Raw genomic sequence first — 21,142 nt, 5'->3', positions numbered from 1 at the left:
GAAGAAGGGGTCCAACTTCAATCCTTTGCATGTGGATATATAGTATCATTTTCTGAAGACTATTCTTTCCTCATTAAACTATCTTGGCATCTTTGACAGCTTGGCATCTTTGGCACATGGGTTTATTCTGGACTGCCAATATATTCTACTGATTTAGATTTCTAATCCTTATACCAGTAGCACACTGTACTGTTTACAGTAACTTTGTGTTAAGCTTTGAAATTAGGAATTCGTTCTTTTTCAAGACTGTTTTGCCTACTCTGTGTCCCTTGAGCTTCCATATGCATTTTAGGACCAGCTTGCCCATTTCTACGAAAAATCCAAAAGGGATTATGATAGGGAGTGTGTTGAATCTATAGATCAATTTGGGGAATACTGTCATCTTAACAATATTAAGTCTTCTAATCTGTGAACATGGGATATCCTTCCATTTATTTAGACCTTCTTTAATTTCTTTCAGTAATGTTTTGTAGTTTTCAGAGAGTAAGTTTTGCACTTTAAAAAATTTTTTTAAATCTTTATTTATTTTTGAGAGAGAGAGACAGAGAGAGAGAGAGAGAGTGAGTGAGTGCCGGGGAGTGGCAGAAAGGGAGGGAGACACAGAATCCAAAGCAGGCTCCAGGCTCTGAGCTGTCAGCACAGAGCCCGACACGGGGCTTGAACCCACAAACCATGAAATCATGACCTGAGCTGAAGTCGGACACTTAACTGACTGAGCCACCCAGGTTCCCCTGCACTTTTTTTGTTAAGTTTATTTTTAAGTATTTTATTCTTTTTGATGCTATTGTAAATGGAATTGTTTTCTCAATTTCATTTTGGGTTATTCATTGTTGATGTAAAGATATACAACTGATTTTTTTAAATTATTTTTTTAATGGTTATTTATTTATTTATTTTTTTGAGAGACAGAGACAGAGAGACAGAGTGAGAGCGGGGAGCGACAGAGAGAGATGGAGACACAGAATCCAAAGCAGGCTCCAACTCGACGTGGAGCTTGAACTCATGAACCGCGAGATCATGACCTAAGCTGAAGTCAGATGCTCAACCGACTGAGCCACCCAGGTGTCTCATATAAACAACTGATTTTGTATATTAGAATAAAAAATGTTGGTTGTGGGCACCTGGGTAGCTCAGTTGGTTAGGCATCCGACTCTTGGTTTTGGCTCAGGTCATGATCTCATGGCTTTGTGGGTACTAGCGCCATGTTGGGATTCTGTCTCTCCCTTTCTCTCTGCGCTCCCCTACTCGTGCTGTCTCTCTCTCAAAATAAATAAATAAACTAAAAAAAAAAATAAAAATGTTGGTTGAAATTTCTAATATGGTAAAAATGGATAGATATAATTTACCTAAATAAACCTCTTTGAGGTTATCACTAATTTTTAAGAGTATAAAGGGTTCTGAAGTGGAAATGTTTGAAAACTGCTTTACTAAGGTATAACTGGTATATAATGAATGTCACATATTTAAAGTATACAATATGAGGTAATTTTTTTGGGTATAATTTTTTATCATGACTGAAAAACTACTGACCAAATAACAACCCTTTATTGGAGAAGTATCAAAACTGGTTATTTGGTTCAATTATAGCATACTTTCATGCCACAATATTGAGTTTTGACATATGTGTACTTCTAAGGAAACCATTACAACATAAAGATTATGAACATATCCATCACCCTTAAAACTTTCCTCCTGTCCTTTATAATTCTTCCCTCTTTCTTGCTCTAGTCATCCTTTCTTGTCCCTAAATAACTACTGATTTGCTTTCTGTTGCTATAGATTAGTATGTTTTCTAGAATTTTATATAAATGGAATCAGATACAATGTACTAGCTTCTCAACATATTTTGAGATTCATTTTGTTGTGTATCAGTATTGCCTTTTGAAAAATTTCTTAGTAGTATTTCTTTGTATGAACATACCACAATTTGGTTAGCTTTAGATGGCTGGCTGGATCAGAATATGTCATTTTGATATAGTCCTTTTGAGATGGGAACAGGGATGTTTTTTTGTGGACGAAAAGCAAACCACTAGACTTAGCTTTTACAATTACTAAATAGTGTCCTCATCATTGATCTATATTCTATCCTAATACCAGTACCCTTATCCTATCCATGTCTCATGGACTGGTTATGGTCAAAGTAACACCCATAAAATAGATAACAGAAAAATTATTTAAGCCTGTGATTTAGGATTTGACAGACACATGGGATCCCTTTATATAGAGGGCAGAGGCACTCTTCATGTGGTAAGCAGGTAGAGAGAGCTACACAGCACTGAAATGGGCTTTGGTGTTAGAGAGTATCTTTCTGGAATAAAGGATCTACTCATAACTGCTAGTGTAGGAATGGCTATTTTAAGGGAAGATCCCTTGTCTTATCCCTGAAGTAGGGAGACAGACACAGGAAAGACTGGTGGAGGCAGGGGGATGACAAATGCCACTAAGGCCAGGAAGGGAGTGGGGTAGAAAGCAGCAATGTTATTCCTATACCTCGTCCTTTAAGAGAATGGAATGTGCTTTAGCCCCAATATCCATATGCATGTCCATGGTTGGCTTTGCAAAGCAATTGGATGGGCCAGTTGCTTTTTATAAAATAATTTGGTTCCTAGGTTTGGAAAGGGAAAGACCTCACACAGCTGATGACTGATTTTAGGGATAAAGGTTAAAGGCCTCTGAGGAAAAAAGAAAAGTATCCTTTCCACTGAAGCTACCTTTTGATAGCAGTAAATATTCTAGTTCCTATCTTATAAAAAATTTGTTTTCATTGGATCCTGGAATTCCTAGGGATTGTGACAGAAGATCAACAAAGCTCTTTCCCTGTCTCTAGTTTCTGACTCTGTAGATTTGCCTAATCTAGATAATTTCTGGTTTCTTCTTTCTTCCTCTAATAAAGGAAAGAGAGGGGCGCCTGGGTGGCTCAGTCAGTTAAGCATCTAACTTTGGCTGAGGTCATGATCTCACAGTTCATGGGTTCTAGCCCCATGTCGGGCTCCGTGCTGATAGTGCTGCTTGGGATTTTCTCTCTCTCTGCCCCTCCCCTGGTCATACTTTCTCTCTCTCAAAATTATATAAATTAAGAAAGAAAGAAAGAAAAGAAAAAAAATAAAGGAAAGAGAAATGACAAGCCAGTTAGCATGCTTCCAACTCTCTATTTCTTCCCATCAAAAATTCACTCACCTCGTAGGAGAAGAGAAATCAAGTCCCCTTGATGAGGTGTGAGCAGGTTGTTCTGGGGTCCATCTTGCAACACAGCCAGGGAATGCAGCATACATACCAGAAGCAGGGAAGGAAAAGGGGCTGTGTATTGGGATCTGTAGAATCAATGAGAAAAATGGTACACTTGTCACCACAAATTCTTTTGGAACGAAGCAGTATAAATAAATTTGTAAAATTTACTGTATGTAGATAAATATAATTTACTGAGCATTTTCAACGTTGAAGGCTGTACTAAGCAATTTACATGCATTTTCTCATTTAAGCTTCACAATCATCTTATAAGGTAGGTACTATTATTATCCCCATTTTACACACTATGCTATCAGATTGCTTTTTAGTTACTTTATCTGTGTTTATGTTCCTGCTCCCCCAGCTAGTTTGTGAACTCCTGGCTGGATATCATTGTATTTTACATGTGAGGCTGATCTGGCTGTCGTATTTCTTGTCTCATGACTATCAGGGTAGGTGTGAAGAAAAGACCTTCTTATACACGAACTGTTTAACTCTGTCACTTTCTCATGCATTCATTCATATTCAATATTTACTGATGCACACTCTGCCAGATCCTGGGCCAGACATCCATGATAAAAGAGGTAAAAAAAAAAAAAAAAACAACCCTACAATCTTTGCTTTGATAGAGTTCCTCCATCTGGGACAGTCTGAAAATTCTTTCTTTTACAGTTAAACTCCCTAAAAGAGTTCTTTGTATTTGCTATTGTTGATTCCCCTCTTTCTGTTTTTTTTTTTTTTTAATATAAGATAGACTAATGATTTTAATGTAATAGAATTTTTGAAAACTTCAGTCAATATGGTTTCAAACTCCACGCTGCAAATAATTTTATTTAAAAATTGGGATACGGCCATTTGTGAGAACATGGAACAGAGAACAAACTGATGGTTGTTAGAGGGGAGGGAGAGGGCAAAATGGGTGAAGGGGAGTGGGAGATACAGGCTACCAGTCATAGAATGAATAAGTCATGGGAATAAAAGGCACAACATAGAGAATATAGTCAATGGTATTGTAACAACATTGTATTGTGACAGATGGTGGCTGCACTTGTGGTGAACAAGGCATTATATATAAACTTGTCAAGTCATTATGTTGTATACCTGAAACTAACGTAAAATTGTGTGTCAACTAAAAAAATTTTTTTAATTGAGATATAATTAATGTATTGTAAAATTCACCCTTTGAAACTGTTCAGTTCAGTGGTTTTCAGTATATTCAAAGTTGTGAATCCATCACCACTATGTAATTCCACTATGTACACCACTGTGAAATTTTTATCACCCTAAAACGGTCATGAGATCATCATGAGACACAAATACATAATGTGTTCTGCAAGCTGGAAAGTACCAAACACATGTAAAGGATCTTCTTATAGATTTTCCCAGTAGAACCCTTACTGGTTAAGAATTTGAATTAGGATACGTACCCGTGACCCTGGGGTCTCCATCCCACGCCTTGATTGTCTTTCTTCTTTGAAGTGCATTAAACTTTCCAGAGGGGAGACAGCAACTTTTATCTGCCCCTGGCACTCTCCACTGAAGTCTGTGATGTTGTACCAGCCACAGACAAACTGGAAGCCAGAAAGAAGCGGGGAGAGGTCCACTGAGGCAAAGCCAATCACCCTCTCCTCATCTGTGGGGGAAGAGAGAAGAGCTGAGCAGTGTGACTGGGCATGTCTTGCCACTGACATTAGAGGTTGCACAGAGAATAGCTGATACAGAGGACTGGGCGGTGGTGGGGGGTAGTTTAGTGATTCCAAAATCAAAAGAGAAGACAGATAATGAGGATGAGAGAGACTGGGAACCACAACCTGCTTTCACTATTATGATTTCCCTTTTTGTATGGCAGGGAAAAGCTAGTAGAGTTGAGTTCTGTCCTTTTGATATAGGCAATTGGAAAACAACCCTTAAACATAATAAACACTTGTTCTTTTCCCTACGTTATCATGTCTCAGTAATTTTCCTCAGGACGTGGGTCTTGAAAAAAATCATCTGAAAGACCATCACCTTTGGAATTATGAGGGATTTACATATCTACATTTTCTCATTTATACTTGTCTGTATTTTCCAAATTCTCTATAACATACACATGTATTATATTTAATTAAAAACAAAAGTGACACAAATCACAAAAGAAAGCCAACCCCCAAGAAAACCAGTAGTCAGTACAAAATAAGAGCTTGGGTTCAAGCTTATAAGGGGGCTGCCCGTAATGAGTATGAAGACCCTTTCTTGGACAGACAAGCAACCATGCAATGACTCTTGTTTTCTGACTCATTGCTTCTTGTTCCTCATTTCTGACATGAAAGTATCTGGGGACAAACAGGCCCCCATCACTCCATAAGTTCTTTGTTTGTATAGGCTCCACTCCCTATAGTGAATATTAAAGGCTGATTCTACCAAACATAGGACACAATTCTCAGTTTTCAATTTGCTAAATAAATCAAGGAATGTAAATTTTTAAGACGAGTGGTCATGAGTTTCCAAGTTTCTTGTGCACACTGCTGGTGACACTGAGCTCATCACACATTGTCTAATGTTTGTTTAGACAGCTTACTTTTCTTTGGACTGGGGCCCACCTGAAACCTGAGACCAAATGTCACTTGCTTTATGTTCCCTACACTCTCCATTCCTGGTGTAAATCTTCCTACATCATGAGGAAGTTGCTAAACATCCACTGAGAACACAAATGACCTGGCCAACATAGAGTGGGACAGAGAGGAGGTGCATTACAATAGCTAATCTGAGTATGGCTTTGACTGAAAACACATTACTTTAATTCCCTAAACCTCAAGTCTCATATATACAATGAGAAGTAATGAACCAGATTTAAGACCCCTTCAACTTCCAAGTTGAAGTCTTAGGCTCTAGAACGTTTGAAGTTGTGTTCCCCAGAGTAGGAGTCAAGTAATTCCTACCCAACGGGAGTGAAGAATATTGGCTAGAACCATTAATTTGCACTCCAAAGATTTTTTTTAAAGCTTTGCAATGAAAACTAATCTTGCTTTGTTTGGTTATCCAAGTATAACCTGTTCTTGATAGATTGTAACTTTAGGGTTATGGCTAATGAAAGCACTACATCTAAACATACCTGAGAAGAAATCAGGCTAAGGTGATCACTGAGAAAAACAATAGCTTTGAAGAGCTCAGTTTAATTATCAGATTGAGTGGGACAACCCATCATTCTTTCTTTGTAGTTTTGTGTTCTAATGATCTCAAACTTCCTTCATACTCGTTCTTTACTCCAGACTTTTCTATTTGCTGTTCCCTCTGACTATACTATTTCATGCCCCTTCGTTTCTCAGTTGAACTGTGTTCTAGGAAGCCTTCTCTGACATCCTGTCTGAGTTAGATATCCCCTACCGGAGAACCATATATTTGCCTAATCATACTATCCATGAGGACAGAGACCATGTATGCCTTATTTTATCTTTGAAGCCCTAGCACTTAGCATAGTGCCTGGCACAGAGTAGGAACTCAAATGTTGACTGAACACAGCTTGGCCAGGTTTGAGTACCTTTTGCATAGCTGAGGCTATGTGGAAAGGATGGAGTTAAGGGAAGAGAGGCATCTACCTACATTGAGAGACAGAGCTAAGTAAGTGTGCTTCGTTGGGTCTAGGCATTTTCCCCATCTCCATTTACAATAGGGTTTTACAGGATTCTCTGGAGGTCCCAAAAGATAGGGAAATGTATTTTGTTCTTCTCTATACTGAATAGCCCTAGCACAGTACCTGAAGCATAGTAGGTGTAATAAAAATAGCTCCATGTATTAAGCACCAATTATGTGCCAAATACTTTACTTTTTTAAATGTTAACTTATTTATTTTGAGAGAGGAGGATAGAGAGCAAGTGGGGGAGGGACAGAGAGGGAGAGAGAGAGAGAGAATCCCAAGCAGGCTCTGCACTCTCTGCACAGAGTCCCATGTGGGGTTTGAATCCACGAACCATGACCTGAGCCGAAACCAAGAGTCGGATGCTTAACTGACTGAGCCACCCACATGCCCCATGTGCCAAATACTTTATAAATATTATCTCTATTCCTCATAAAAATCCTGTAGGGCAGGTACTATTATCCTTATTTTATTAATAAGGAAACAAAGGCTCAAAGACATAAAGTGTTTTACCTTAGGTCATGTAGCTCGTAAATAGCAGAGCCAAGATTTGAATCTAGGTCTGCATAAGACCAAAACTTACTCTTTTCTTCTCACTACAGTAAGTGCTGAATCGAGGCAAACCACAGTCTGCTTGACCATCTCTGGAGTACTTCAGAGAAAGAAAAGAATAGAAAGCCAGGGAGGAGGTGGAGCCTAGTTAAATATACCAGGAGTTCCTTGTGTTGGTTCAGAGAAAATGCATTTATAATCAGTTCCTGCTACATTTATGAGGTTAGGTAGGGGTTGGGGACATGATAAGTGAATCTAAGGCAGGAGCATGGGATAAATCATTGAAACCAGATTCACAGCATCATTTCCAAACCAAAGGACAGGAGGAGAGACAGGTAAGTCCATTTCTTTTACACGTTGACTACTCTCAGGTCTTTATTAGGCTCTGGGGTTAGCTCTCAAACTTACCACTGGCAAGTAGTGTAAAAAAATGTGTAAAAGGCCCTAGCAAGAATGTTAAAGAGCTAGATTTATAGGAGGGATTTAGTTAAGACAAAATTTTCTAAGCATAGAAACTGTGACATAACTGGATGTCCTCATCTGCTCACTTTTCCCATCCAATCTTACTAGCATGGTGAAGTACAAAAGGTGAAGGCTGTACAGCCAGTCAGAACTGGGTTCAAATCCTGGCTCCACCAATTAATAGGCATATGACCTTAGTCAAGCCCTAAACTTTCTTGGGCTTCAGCTGTTACATTTGTAACATTTAACTAATTATATTTTTACCTGCTTTTAGATATTTGGAAAGCTCTCAGCATACTACCATTCACTAATAAGAACAATAAAAACTGAGAAGGTTTTACTAAGTATCAGGAACTCATTTAATTCTTCCCCTGAGGTAAGTACTATTTTATAAATAAAGAAACTGAGCATAGAGAAATTAAGTCATTCACCCAAGGTCATACTACCTTGTAAGGGGTAGAACTGGTATTTGAATCCCAAGAGTGTGGCTTCAGAGTCTATGCTCTTAATGTTGTTGAATTATGCCTCTAAATAATGGTAGCTGACTAAAACGAGGTTCAAGGACCATGATGTTAGCACCTCCATCCTGGGGAGGTTCTTAGAACAAGATTCTAGTCTTGTGTACTGCTTAAAAATGCTAGGGTCTTGGTTAATAAGCCAGAGTCAACAGAAGGTGTAACATCATACAAAGGGGGAGAAATCACTTGTGTATGGCAGGCTATACACTGTGACTGTTGAGATACAACTGGAAAGATTAAATGTACTTGGACTTCTGCACTAAGCAGGCAGTCAAATAAAATGATATGGCTTCTAAGGACTTAACTTCCATAGGAGAATAATGTGGCATTCTGTGAGATTCCCTCTAACATATACATGTATTCCCTATATCATAAGTGCCATGGGTTCACTTGGTTAAAAAAAGAAAGGGATTTGGAATTGTCAACAGGATGTGAGCTAATTTTCACAACCAGATAGATATTCACAGAATAGAGTTCATACCTCCTTTATGCCAAACTTTGAAGACCAGAGTTTGTTGTGGGTCCAAAAGAAACTCTTTTGATAGCCTATTAAGAAAAACAACCACCATAAATTAACTGTGTAGGAATTAACTTCTGCAGTATGAAACTTAGATTTGAAGAATATCTTATAGTTTGCAAAGCACTTTCCTAACATTTTCATAGTCATCTTATAGGATATATTTTTATTTTCACAGTTAAAATGAAGGATAGAAGCTCAGAGAGAAGAAACTTGCCAAGACTTGAAATCAAACTTCCCAGATGCAGTACTTTCCTGCCTGATGATATCTGCCACATTCAGACTCGGTTTCTCAGGACAAGAGGGGGTGTGGAAAGGGAGTTCCTCAAGAGGTAATGGCCAGTTTATTGGAGCAGGTAGGGATTCTTTTTATGCGATGTGGAAAGGGGAATGGTGCGAAGGGAGGAAGAGGGGAAAAGAACATCTACTGAGTGCCTACCCTGGGCCAGGCATGGTGCCTAGTGTCTCATATACATGTAATCTGCACAAAAACCTAGACATGGAATTATTATCCCTGCTTTACAGATGATACAGATGGGCTAAGAGAGGTCAAGTGTTTTGTTCATGGTCACATGTGAGTTGGTGAGTGGCAGGGCTGGGACTTAAAGCCTAGTTTGCTTGACTCCAAAGCCAAATTGTCCAGAGGCAAAGCACCAAAATAGGAAAGTGCCCAATTTTCATACAAGGTAAAGAATTTGATGTGGAATTCAGTGAGTATCTCTAATACATTTTATGTGAAGTGACTTACATAGTTTTAAATTACAAATATTTGCAAAATTCAAAAACAGGTACCATTGTTCCAGGAGATCCAGGGAAAACCAAGAGACTTACTATCCTTCCCTAGACACCGTTGGGGAACTGAAGAGAGCCCAGTTTAACACCAATGAGAGACGTTGTGATAAAGTGAAATACTGTGTCAAAAATCTGAAGTCTAGCTCATGGTCAAAATACACATCTCTGAATTCTAGCTCTACTATTATCACTTGAGTGGCCCTGGAACCGCAGACTTTTTGAGCCCTGGTTTTCTTACCTGTTAAATTGGATAATTATTTTCTACCTATGAGGTTCCTAGCAGCATCAAGTGAAACAATTTTGTGAGAAAGCAATTATAAACAGCATCATTACTCATTTTTCTTCTCATCTTTCCTCTGCTTCCAACAGACTATGTAACCTCCCTGGTCCACAGTCTTAACTTTAAAGTGAGGTGATGGGGGTGCCTGGGTGACTCAGTCGGTTAAGTGACCGCCTCTTGATTTAGGCTCAGGTCATGATTTCATAGTTTGTGGGCTCCAGCCCTGTGTTGAGCTCTTTGCTGAGAGTGCAGAGCCTGTTTGGGATTCTCTCTCTCCCTCTCTCTCTGCCACTCCCTAACTCATGCTCTTTCTCTGTCTCACACACACACACACACACACACACACACACAAAATAAATAAACTTAAAAAAAAGATTAACAAAAAATAAAGTGAGGGGATGAAATTAGGAAACTGTCAATGTCACTTCATCAAGTCCATAAAGTTAATTTCTGAATGAATAAATCACCTTCACTTAGAAGCTTAGCCCTCTGGCTTCCTGCCTTTTAAGGCAGATTTGATATTTTGGATGAAGTACCTGACCATTAAGGCCAGAATTTCTGTAATTTCCGGTAGCTCACCATAGATAGTACTGAGTTGTCACTGTAGTTTTAGCACCTGACTCAGGCCAGCCTCTTAAATTTCAAAACACTGAACATGTGAGCAAGTGCTGAGGCTCAGCTAGGTATGTAAATACTGTGAGAAAATAGCAGATCAGACACCATGTGGTGTAGCTACTGTTGTACTGTTGGTGAATAAGAAAGAAACTTTATAAAGACAATAGTTAACAGTAGTTATACTAGAACTCACACTTAAAAAAAAATTTTTTTTTAATGTTTATTTCTGAGAGAGAGAGAGCGAGAGAGCATGAGTGGGGGAGAAGCAGAGAGAGGGAGACACAGAATCCGAAGCAGGCTCCAGGCTCCGAGCTGTCAGGACAGAGCCCGATGCGGGGCTCAAACTCATGAACTGTGAGATCATGACCTGAGCCAAAGTCAGATGCTTAACTGACTGAGCCACCCAGGCACCCCGAGAACTCACACTTTTAATGATGATGACACAGGTGATAGAAGAAAAGGGAGGATGTGCCTTGCACTGCAGCATCAGGCCTGTATGTCAGCCCCTTACCTCTGAGCCACACTCCAACATGACTGACAGGACTCCACTTCTAATTCTTTTGAGTCTTCCAAAGGAGATCTAACATTTGTTGAGTGCCTGCTATGTACCATGAGGTAATTTTCCTAAATGTCATCTAATTTGGACCTCACAATAACTCTGTAAAAATTAACCCCAGTTTACAGATGAGGAATCTGAGGCTCAGAGATATAATGTAATTTGTCCACACAGCTAATACATGACAGAGATGGGGCTGGATGCCATGTCTCTCTTGGTGCAAAGCCCAGGCTCTTTCTACTGCACCAGAAATCTTTTTCAAGAATATATAATCTGTAGTCTTTACTGAGGTTAGTTTGCTCTGCCTTCTTCACCTCTATAAATTGTGTATATTCTTCAATACTCAGTTGAATTATCTTCTTTAAGAAGCCTTCCTTGAACTTCTGTGTTGGCCTAAATAATCTTTCTGAGATGCACAAGAATTCTTTTTTACTACCTTTACAGCACTTGTCACATTCTATTGTCTATTTTCCCAGGTAGACCACGAATACCTCAATAGCAGGGACTGTCTCAACTATCTTTCATTCCCAGTCCCTAGAACAAAGCGGGGCATATAAGAGGTCTTCACTGAATAATTTTTTAGTGGTACTGAGCTCAAAAGAGCTCAAAAAGAGTAAAAAAAACCCCACTGCAGTAAAATCTTTAAACCATTACTAGCTGTGAATTCATAAGCACCAGAATTAAATAACTGCTTGATAAGAAAATCATTTTCCCAGTCCGCTCAATATTGTTGTGTCTCTTGAAACAAAAAGCCAGTTCTAAAAGACTGATGGAATATCATAAAATACAAACCTTGACTGCTGTTGAAAATTCCAGATGGGGGAATCTGTGTTTTCAACCACGTGGGTGAAGACAGGAGATGGCACATCAGCTGTTGCAAAGGATACACAGCAACTGGGTATCAATACTTTCCGCTCTGTCAAGGGGATCCCTGAAATGGAACACAGTAGAATGACTGATTTTAGGGTGCCGGAAAGAATGTGCTGGAAGCCTCCCATTATACAGGTATAAGCAGGACCTATCTTTGGGTCTTTGCTTGAGCTATTCCCTATATCTGAAGTGTTTCCAGTATCCTTTCTGCTATTTAAACTGTCTTTTCAAGGCTCAGTTCATAAATATTCCCCAGTGAAGAATGACTTCTCCCATCAACTCCATACTTTGTGGGATGATGGAAAATACTGGATTGAGAGAAAAAAGTAGAACTGCAAAAAGCCCAAGACTTAAAAGTCAGATGATCAATTATCAGCTCTGCCATATACATTCTGTGTGACTTTGAGCAAGGCTGATCTAGGCTATAGCTTCCTCAAATGGGGCATATGATACTTATACCTCCTAAGTTGTTACAAGGATTAAAAATAATATTAGGTAACTTATACACTACTTACTATGTGCCTGGTACTTTCTAATTACTATACATGTATTAGCTCATTTAGACTTTATAACCTCACACATAGGTTTTATTATTATTCCCATTATATAGATAAAAAAACTGGGGTACATAGAAAGTAAACATTTTAAGTGGTCACATGTTTATTAAGTAATAGAACTGAGAGTCAAATTCAAGTATTCTGGCTCTAGAGTCCAAGCTCTCAGCCATTTTCTTCATTGCCTCTACTAGAGTTAAGAAATGTAAAACATTGAGTACTGTGCTGGTGTTAATTCTTACAAGATCAGGTCTCCAGTGTGGGACACTCAGTCATTTATTCTCTCTTAAGACAAAGTAAAATGGTTTTATTTTCCTCCTTCCTAGGAGAATAACAGCATATAAGGGTAAATTTGAATGAGGGGACTGTAAGGAGGCAAGGTGAAGGCTTTAAGGCCCTTCATTTACATTCAAAATCCAAACACAGAAATGACAATGTGTATTTTTCACATTTTTCCAGGCTGTGTTCCAGCCCTTATGAGGACCTACAGCAGAAGTTTTTCTTCAGTCATCTCAGTTTACCCAAAAGATGATTCTCTGTTTTACAGAAGCTGACAAATGTTGGTAGGAAAATGTGAGGTCCACACAAGGAGGATGAATGTCCTGAATTACATTCACTACAAAGTCAACTTTACAGTTGTGATACGTAGAGAGCAGACTTTTCATATAAGATCTCAATAGGCTGCCTAAACCTACTTACCTAAACTGTTATTCAAAGAAATACAGTTGTTTGTGGAGGACACAATTTAAGTTAGAAAATGTAACATTAAAAATTTTAATTTATTTATGAGGAAAAAAACAACAAAAATGAAGACAATTGGTGATACTAGATAGTCTATAAATGAACTAACAAGATAACCACTAGCCACAAGTGGCTATTTAACTTTAAATTAAATTCATGAAAATAAAGATGAAAAATTCAGTTTCTCAGTCGCACTGGCCACATTTCAAGCGCTCAATTGCCACATGTGGCTACTGGCCACCATACTGGACAATAAAGATACAGAACATCTCCATCACAGTACAGAGTTCTTTTGGACAGTGCTGAGTAATTGAGACTCTGTATAATATAGAGTCTATGTATTCCACAAGATCACTTTCAGCTCTGAATCTCTGCTATGAATCTTAGGATTACAGATGAAGGAAAGAAAAAAGAAGAAGTGTGTCTTAAACATAACTTAAGCAACCCAGAGGAACAAAAAACTCGCATCATCACTACTACCACAGAGCCTCCCAGCATCCAAGATATAAAATGGCTTCAGTGCGTTCTGTTTCCTACAACTGAACACTCCCTGACACAGCTGCTCTCTCTTTCTCCCACTTTCCTTAGAAAGTCTCAAGCTTTTCAATTGATTTCTTCCAATAAAATGTCATAAATCCTCACAGTGAGGGAGAGATAATCTGCCTCTATGTTGGCAGTTCCCACAAAATCCTGTGATAATCTGTGTCTGGGTTTTCCTCACTAAACTCAGAGTTCCCTGAATGCATGGAGAGGACCCAAGGCCCTTATTAAAGGTTTGCAGTCTTGCCTCTACCTCTGTCTACAGACACTTGCCAGGGTTGGAGAGAGAAGCTGCCTTATCTGCTTGCAGCATGCACAAACCAGCAGAGGACAACATCTGCTCCGGAAAGCTCTGAGAGATCAGCAGAGAGGGCCAGTTATGGTTCTGAGAGGCAGGACCCTAGGTTCCTGTGTACTCTGCCACTGATTTACCATGACATGAGCACTTCATTCTGGCTCTCTGGGTATCAGTTTCCTCACCTGGAACATGTACTCCCAAAACACTTCTTGCAATAAACTTATGATTCCAAATGTCTACTAGTACTGCTCAGAACGCTCTCATACCACCCACCCCACCCCATCCCTTTTAAACTTAGTTTTGAAGATGGTTTATCTGCTAAAGGCCTCGAAATAAAACTACTGCTTTGATTTTGGAAGAAAACTGTTTCTTACTCAATCTTGAATAGAAATACTCCTTTCAGCCAAACAGCAGGTGACAAATTACTTGAGAAAGCAGGTCTATCAGGTTTCCCTGGCTCTCTCCTTGTGGGTAGAAATTCAGGTGGGCCTGTTTACATATCTGGAAAAGGTCAAGTTCTGAAACACTTTTTTGGAGGCAGCCTAGAAGAAAGCCACTATACCTCCACAGGTTGGGACACACATCAAGAGCAGTTAAGGGGACTTGAGATGAACCAGTTTTACCGTTTTCCCTAGATTTCCTGTGTTTTATGTAAATATATGCATCAAGAAAGATATAATTGTTTCACAGAGATTAAAATAACAACCCCTTATATTCGGGTAACACCTTATAGCTTACAAATCTTTCTTATATACGAAACTTATGCTCATAACATACCTGCAAATCCCACAAGATAGATGCCTCTATCCCTATTTCACAAATAAGGCAACCAGGGAACAGAGAGGTAAAGTGGCTTGCTCATCACGAACTGGTTAACTAGGATTTGGAAGACCCAGCCAGGTTTCAGGGCTCCTACTCCAGGGTTTTGTCATTGCAATAGTTCTAATTAGCTCTATTTGGTTAAGAGCTCTCTCTCTGGCCTGGAATGAATGCATGGAAACCTTCCCCTCAAGCGATGCCCAAATCTGTATATTAACAAAAACTTAGTGCAGTTTCATTAAGTCAATGTTAACGGACACTTCCTCTCTGTCACATGTGCCCACATGGGTCAGGTTTGATTCCTGATCTGGGGGAAACAGACACAAACAAAATAAGAGAAAGACTATACCAAAAGCGCAGGTAGCTGTGGGAACCCAGAGGGGCTCCTAACCCTGCCTGGGTAGGTTAAAAAGAGCCTCTAAAGGCTGATGATACTGTAGACAATTTTTGTTTCTACTGAGTATAGCTTAGATTACCCCAAATAATTTTACCTCTCTGTTCCTCAGTGCCTTATTTATAAAACAGGGCCAGCAATAACCTGTTTGTCTAGTAAAAGAATACAAATCTGAAGAGTACTGAAGCTGATTCATAAAGAAAGGATCTCAGAGCTTTCTTTAACAAAAGTATTCAAGAAGCTCTTTTAGAGGTGCCTGGGTGGCTCAGTCAGTTGAGTGTCTGACTCTTGATTTTGGCTTGGGTCATGATCCCAGGGTTGTGGGAGTGAGCCCTGCATTGGGCTCCATGCTGAACGTGGGCCGGCTTAGGCTTCTTTCTCCTTCCTCACCTCTGCCCCTCTCCCCTGCTTATGTGCACTCTCTTTCTCTCTCAAATTAAAAAAAAAAAAAAAAAAGTCTTTTATTTTCAGAACCAGGACCACAGTGGAGACCACAGAAAGTTCAGAGCTGCTTTATGTTTAAGCTCTACTGAGGCTAATTCAGGGCTGTTTTTGAACCTTCTGCATGCAGCCTTGCATGCAAAATGATTTTCACAAAAGCTTGGCAAATTACAGCTGAATCAGAGAGTATGGCATGAGTTGCCCTCAGCACTATGTTTTTAGATGGTAAGAGCTAAAGGGAATCTTAGACATGAACGTGTATGGCCATCACATTTCATGGCTGAGGAGAAGAGAAATGCATTTGCTCAAAGTCACAAAGCAAGTTAATGACTTAGCTAGGGCCAGAACCCAGTCCTCTGACTCCCATTGCAGAACTCTATTACATCATCATCTGGAAGGCACATTTCAGAGAAGTGGTGGGCAGGTCTGTATTTCTCAGGACCAAACACAGTGCCTGACTGACACATAAACTTTGTGGGAGGAAAGAATATATGGGTCTGTCACTGAGGGTAGAATCAAGAGACAACAGAGACCTCTGAAAATCAGATATCCACCCTGATGAGTGCTCTGCCCTGGATAAACAGAGAGAGGCCAAATAACAAGTGATTTATAGATTTGTAATTCATGCCAAAAATGTTGGAGGTGTTATGTATCATATTCACAAACAAGAGGACATTATTACATTTGCTTAGCTACATCATGAAGATCAGGGTGCTGGGATACAGAAATAAACACACAGTCCCTGTCCCAAAGGACAGACAGCTAGTGGGGAGACACATTTATAGACATCTTCAGCGCAGACTGATATATAATATGAAGAAAGACAACTGTGTGGGAGTGGGGGTGGTGGTATGGGGGAGTTTGGGAAATCTAGAGGGAGGTTTTGTGCTAGGAGAGGTGGTCACTAGGCTTCAAAGTGTTGGTGTCATTTAGTCTATCTTGAAGGATGAGGCGTAAGTTTGTTGAAAAGGAGAGAAAAAAAGGCATTCTAGGAAGAGAAAAGAGCATGGTCAAAGGCTTGGTAGTAGGAGAGAGAATGGTGCATTGGCAAAAAACAAACTGTTGACTGTAAGAAATGGTGCAAGATGAGGCTGGAAAGACTGATTAGGCCACATGCCTAAGCACTTTGTGTTCTATGTCACTGAGAGTGCAAGTGATACGAAGCCAACAAAGTATTTTAAGTTGAGAGAGGTCATATTTGTTGACAAGACATATAACCTCAACAGCAGAATGAAAAAGATACTGAAAGAAAACACTGGAAGCAGCAACCATTAAAAGGGCTATCCCATTAGTCCATGTTTCTGAAGCCTGAACAAGCAATGTGGCACTGAGAATGGAGAAGAGGTGACAGAAATTTTCTGTGTAAGAGGCCACGATCCTATGCCCTGTATTGGACACAGTGGAATAAATATATTAATCCTGTGACTTATCCTCTGTTAAATTCCCCATAAGCAACTTTGATGCAGGGGAGGCAAAGGAGGAAATCAGAGAAGGTGTTAAGAAGAGGGCATTTGACCAAGGCCTCAGATTCATCTACCTCCCCACTTAACAAACATTTACTGCTGCTTATGTGTCAGATGCAGTTTTAGGTGTTGGGGATTTAGCATAAATAAAACAAAACAAAGAAAAATCCCTGTTTCTGTAGGACTTATATTCTTCTAGAAAAGACAGAAAGTAAACAAAACACACTGTTAAAGGCTGTAGACAAAAATAAAGCAGGGAAGGGGCGCCTGGGTGGCTCAGTCGGTTGGGCGTCCGACTTCAGCTCAGGTCATGATCTCGCAGTTCGTGGGTTCAAGCCCCGCGTTGGGCTCTGTGCTGACGGCTCAGAGCCTGGAGCCTGCTTCGGATTCTGTGTCTCCCTCTCTCTCTGACCCTCCCCCGTTCATGCTCTGTCTCTCTCTGTCTCAAAAATAAATAAACGTTAAAAAAAATAAATAAATAAAGCAGGGAAGAGGGATAGAAAATGTTGGGGAGGGGCTACAATTTTAGATAGGTGGTCAGGGAAGGCCTTCTGAGACAAAGTTATTTCAATAAAGACAAACCAGGGGTTAAGAATATACCAAGCAGAGGAACATCAGATCCAAAGGCCTCCAGGCAGGAGTCTGTCTATATTCCAGAAAAAGCAAAGGTGGGGGGGTGGGCAGCATGGCTGGAACAGGGTGAATGTGGAGAAGAGCAGGATACCAGCTGGAACTTGGTAGCTGGGGGAGGGGAGAAAGGAATTCAGGCTGAGAAAGGTGTGTGAACAAAGGCCCAGGGAATAGCCTGCTGTTTGTTGTGATGCAACACAAAGGAAGCCAAACACTACTGGAAGAAAATCACCATTGTGTCATCCACAGTCACTCTAAAATCATGTCAGTTAGTCTTAGTGGAGCCCTTGCTGCTGCTCAGCAATTTTCTTATCTATTTCTTCATGATTCTCATAACTCCCCTGCAATGACTAGCCAAAAGAGGATCCAGTCAGAGGATAAAGTGCTGATATTATCCCCCATGCCCTCTCTAAGCAAGCCCAGAATATACACTTTCCTACTTTAATACCTTTGTTTAAGTTGAAATATCTACCTGGAGTTTTATCCCCACCTTTCTGAAATCCTATTCGTTCTAAAAACTTTTCTTGATTTCTCAAACATATCTCATCTCTGTTTTTAAACTCTCTAATTTTTAAAAAAATCTTTATTTTTGAGAGACAGCGAGAGAGAGAGAGAATGAGCATGCGCATACACATGAACAGGGGAGGGGTAGAGAGAGAGGGACACAGAATCCGAAGCAGGCTCCAGGCTCCAAGCTGTCAGCACAAAGCCCAACCTGAGGCTTGAACCCACAAACTGTGAGATCATAACCTGAACCAAATTCGGACATTCAACTGACTGAGCCACCCAGATGCCCCTCTAAACTTTCTAAATTCTATATATTATAGAGCTCTTTTGGCCTTCAGAACATTTTGCTTTATATATCATTAATTGTGTAGTTGCCAGTCTTCTTAACGGGGATATCGGCTCTCAGAGGACAGAAACTATGTGTCATCTGCTCTGCCCTCTCTGTACCTGGCACTGGCCCAGGAGAGATTTACTACTTGCTGAATTGAACTGTCATTCTTGCAGTGTAAGCATAGCACTGGGCATGCAATACATACCCACCCTGGACTAGAGTGACTGGTAAACATAGTGTAGGCAGGATTAACTGGCAAACACAGCCGTATCTCAGGCAGAATGGTATACAGGAAAGAGCATGGGCTTCAGATCCAGACATAGCTGGACTCAAATCCTGGCTTCCCAGAGTTTATTAACTGTGTAACTCATGTCACTTTAACTTCTTGATCTTTAGAAAATGGGTAGGTACTGCAATCTATTCACACCATAACTGCACTTGTTGTAAGGATTAAATGAGATAATTATTGTGCAAAAATGAGAATAGAACTTGATACAAGGAGATGCTCAATAAATTATTGTCAAATTACCTTCCCAAGTCATATTTTAAAAATGGAACTTATCTAATAGAAAAGTTGTAAGTATATTTGTATTGTCTTGTATTTGTACTTGTATCACTTTTTGCAATATAGGCACCCCCCCTAAAATGGAACGTAAGTCATACCTCTGTATTTTAAAGTCTATTTTCAATGCAATAACAATAACAAAACAATTCTTAAAAAAAATTAAAGTTTTTTGTGCTTTCCTTAATTAAGTTTTTACCTAATATACTTGTCAAAAATAGGCTGCTTTGGTGGGTCAGTAAAAAAGCAAAAATTATTTCCTGGTTTTGTGATTCAAATGGGATCTCAGTATCTCTAATACAGCAAAGCAAGGACTGTACTTGGAGAAGACTTTGTCCTGAGATAAAACATTTCAAGGTGATTTCTATTGTTGACAACATCACAGGTACTGTTAATATTACAAGTGACTATTGCCAACTATTGCCTATGTTCACGATCACAGGAAATGTTAAGTTTTAGTTTGAGAGTAATAAAATTCAGATGTAATCATTTTCCTTTTCAAGTTCACCAACCTGACTTTTATCCTTGGAGCCTTTGGGGGGTTTAGCCATGCAGTGTTAAGAACTCTTGGCCCCAAGTGCATAATGAAGAGGACCTGAGTTGGTAGCAATGGAAAGAAAAAAAGAGTCCTAAGAGAAATTTAAGAGATAATACAACAATTTAATGGATTTGATGATTTGATGGTGGATAAGGGAAAGAGAAGTATCTAAGCTGACAGGTTTCTGGACTGGGGAATTAATGATATGCAAAATTAATAAAACTGGCAAGGTCCACTTAAGTTCAGAAAGGCTCTCATGTTGCTTAAACCTGTAGGCTTGAGAAATATCAAAATTATTGATTAAGATGGTTAACAGTTATTACAGATTCTGTCATGATTTGAAAGATTTGTGAAGATAGGACCGTGGCCTGAGGTGTCAGATAGATGTTCCTGGAAAAGTAAGTAGGGCATACCTTTTAAGCTCAAATGCATCGCTCTTTCTACCAGGATACTAACTGCAAAAGTTCCATCCAACTCATCTGGGCCCTCCTGGGCTGGGCAGACTTCCCCTGTGGTGGTGTTGCAGGGGACCTGGGTGGAGGCAGGAGACTTCTGGTGGCCAGGTGATGGAGAGCGCTGGATCTCATCATGCCTTCTGGGGAACTGCTCAGACTCACTGTGGCTGCTGCAGTCCACAGAATCCAGTTCATGAGCAGGCCCAGGGTGTGGGGAAGGAGAGGAAAGAACCACGTGAACTCGCAAGGCAGCTCCTGAGAGGTTGGAAGCATTTCGCCCAAACAGAGGATACACACCTGTAAGAGGATGGAGGAGAATAAGCCCAAACAAGCAGGAACCAAGAACACCCTCTAACCTTGGAGGAGATGACTGAGAGTGCTTGTGGTCCTCTCTCCTTTGACAGGCCTACATGCCCCAACAAACCAGTCTGTAAAAGAAAGTATGAACTTAGTATTCCTTCCTTTCTTCCCAGCACACACTGTCTCCATTAATGGAAAGTAGTGAGAGCTTGGATTTGAAGTCACAGCCAAATGACTACCAGGCAGAGCTGTTGTGGAATAGATTTAGGTGCTGGGGGCAAGCAGACTTAGATGACCTCTGAAGCCTCTTGAAAGTAAGATTTTTTTATTAAAGCAGGAGTGGCCTGTCTTCCCTTCCACATGTCCTTACTGGCCCTTGTCCTTAGGCCTTCTCCTTAGGAAGCTGTCCTGGTGCTCAATTTAGCGTGTTTCAACAACTGAATATATTCTGGCAGTAGCCCTGAAGATCATTTGGAAGTGAAGTAGGAGATGGAGGCAAAGGAGGCAAGAAAGAAAATTAGAGGAATTAGTACTTGTTGAGTGTTTTTCACGTGCTAGAATCTGAGGGG

The 21,142-nt window shown here is 40.0% G+C and overlaps 1 protein-coding gene and 1 long non-coding RNA gene across 6 annotated transcripts in view; one reads left to right on the top strand and one right to left on the bottom strand.

Annotated features, from left to right (window-relative positions):
- Positions 1-15,658, top strand: part of LOC122200998 — a 54,881-nt gene extending 39,223 nt beyond the window's left edge. For 2 of the 3 annotated variants that reach the window (XR_006194034.1, XR_006194033.1), the window contains exons 3-5: positions 8,127-8,228; positions 9,066-9,243; positions 11,947-12,029. This is a non-coding gene — a long non-coding RNA (uncharacterized LOC122200998). Of the gene's footprint in view, positions 1-8,126; positions 8,229-9,065; positions 9,244-11,946; positions 12,030-13,013 lie in introns of those variants that run through there. The other variant, XR_006194035.1, reaches the window with a different exon arrangement.
- The window catches only part of C2CD3 (C2 domain containing 3 centriole elongation regulator), a 144,612-nt gene that overhangs the window by 37,378 nt on the left and 86,092 nt on the right, over positions 1-21,142 (bottom strand). For all 3 annotated transcript variants that reach the window (XM_042906813.1, XM_042906814.1, XM_042906815.1), the window contains 5 exons: positions 20,232-20,570; positions 11,923-12,061; positions 8,852-8,916; positions 4,653-4,858; positions 3,178-3,311 (listed from right to left, as the gene is read on the bottom strand). In XM_042906813.1, coding sequence (XP_042762747.1) covers positions 3,178-3,311; positions 4,653-4,858; positions 8,852-8,916; positions 11,923-12,061; positions 20,232-20,570 — 883 coding nt within the window. The remainder of the gene's footprint in view (positions 1-3,177; positions 3,312-4,652; positions 4,859-8,851; positions 8,917-11,922; positions 12,062-20,231; positions 20,571-21,142) is intronic.

The sequence above is a fragment of the Panthera leo genome, chromosome D1 (assembly GCF_018350215.1).
Source record: "Panthera leo isolate Ple1 chromosome D1, P.leo_Ple1_pat1.1, whole genome shotgun sequence".
NCBI lineage: Eukaryota > Metazoa > Chordata > Mammalia > Carnivora > Felidae > Panthera > Panthera leo.
Note: the sequence above shows the minus strand (reverse complement) of the source record. Positions and strands in the feature narration are given on the sequence as shown.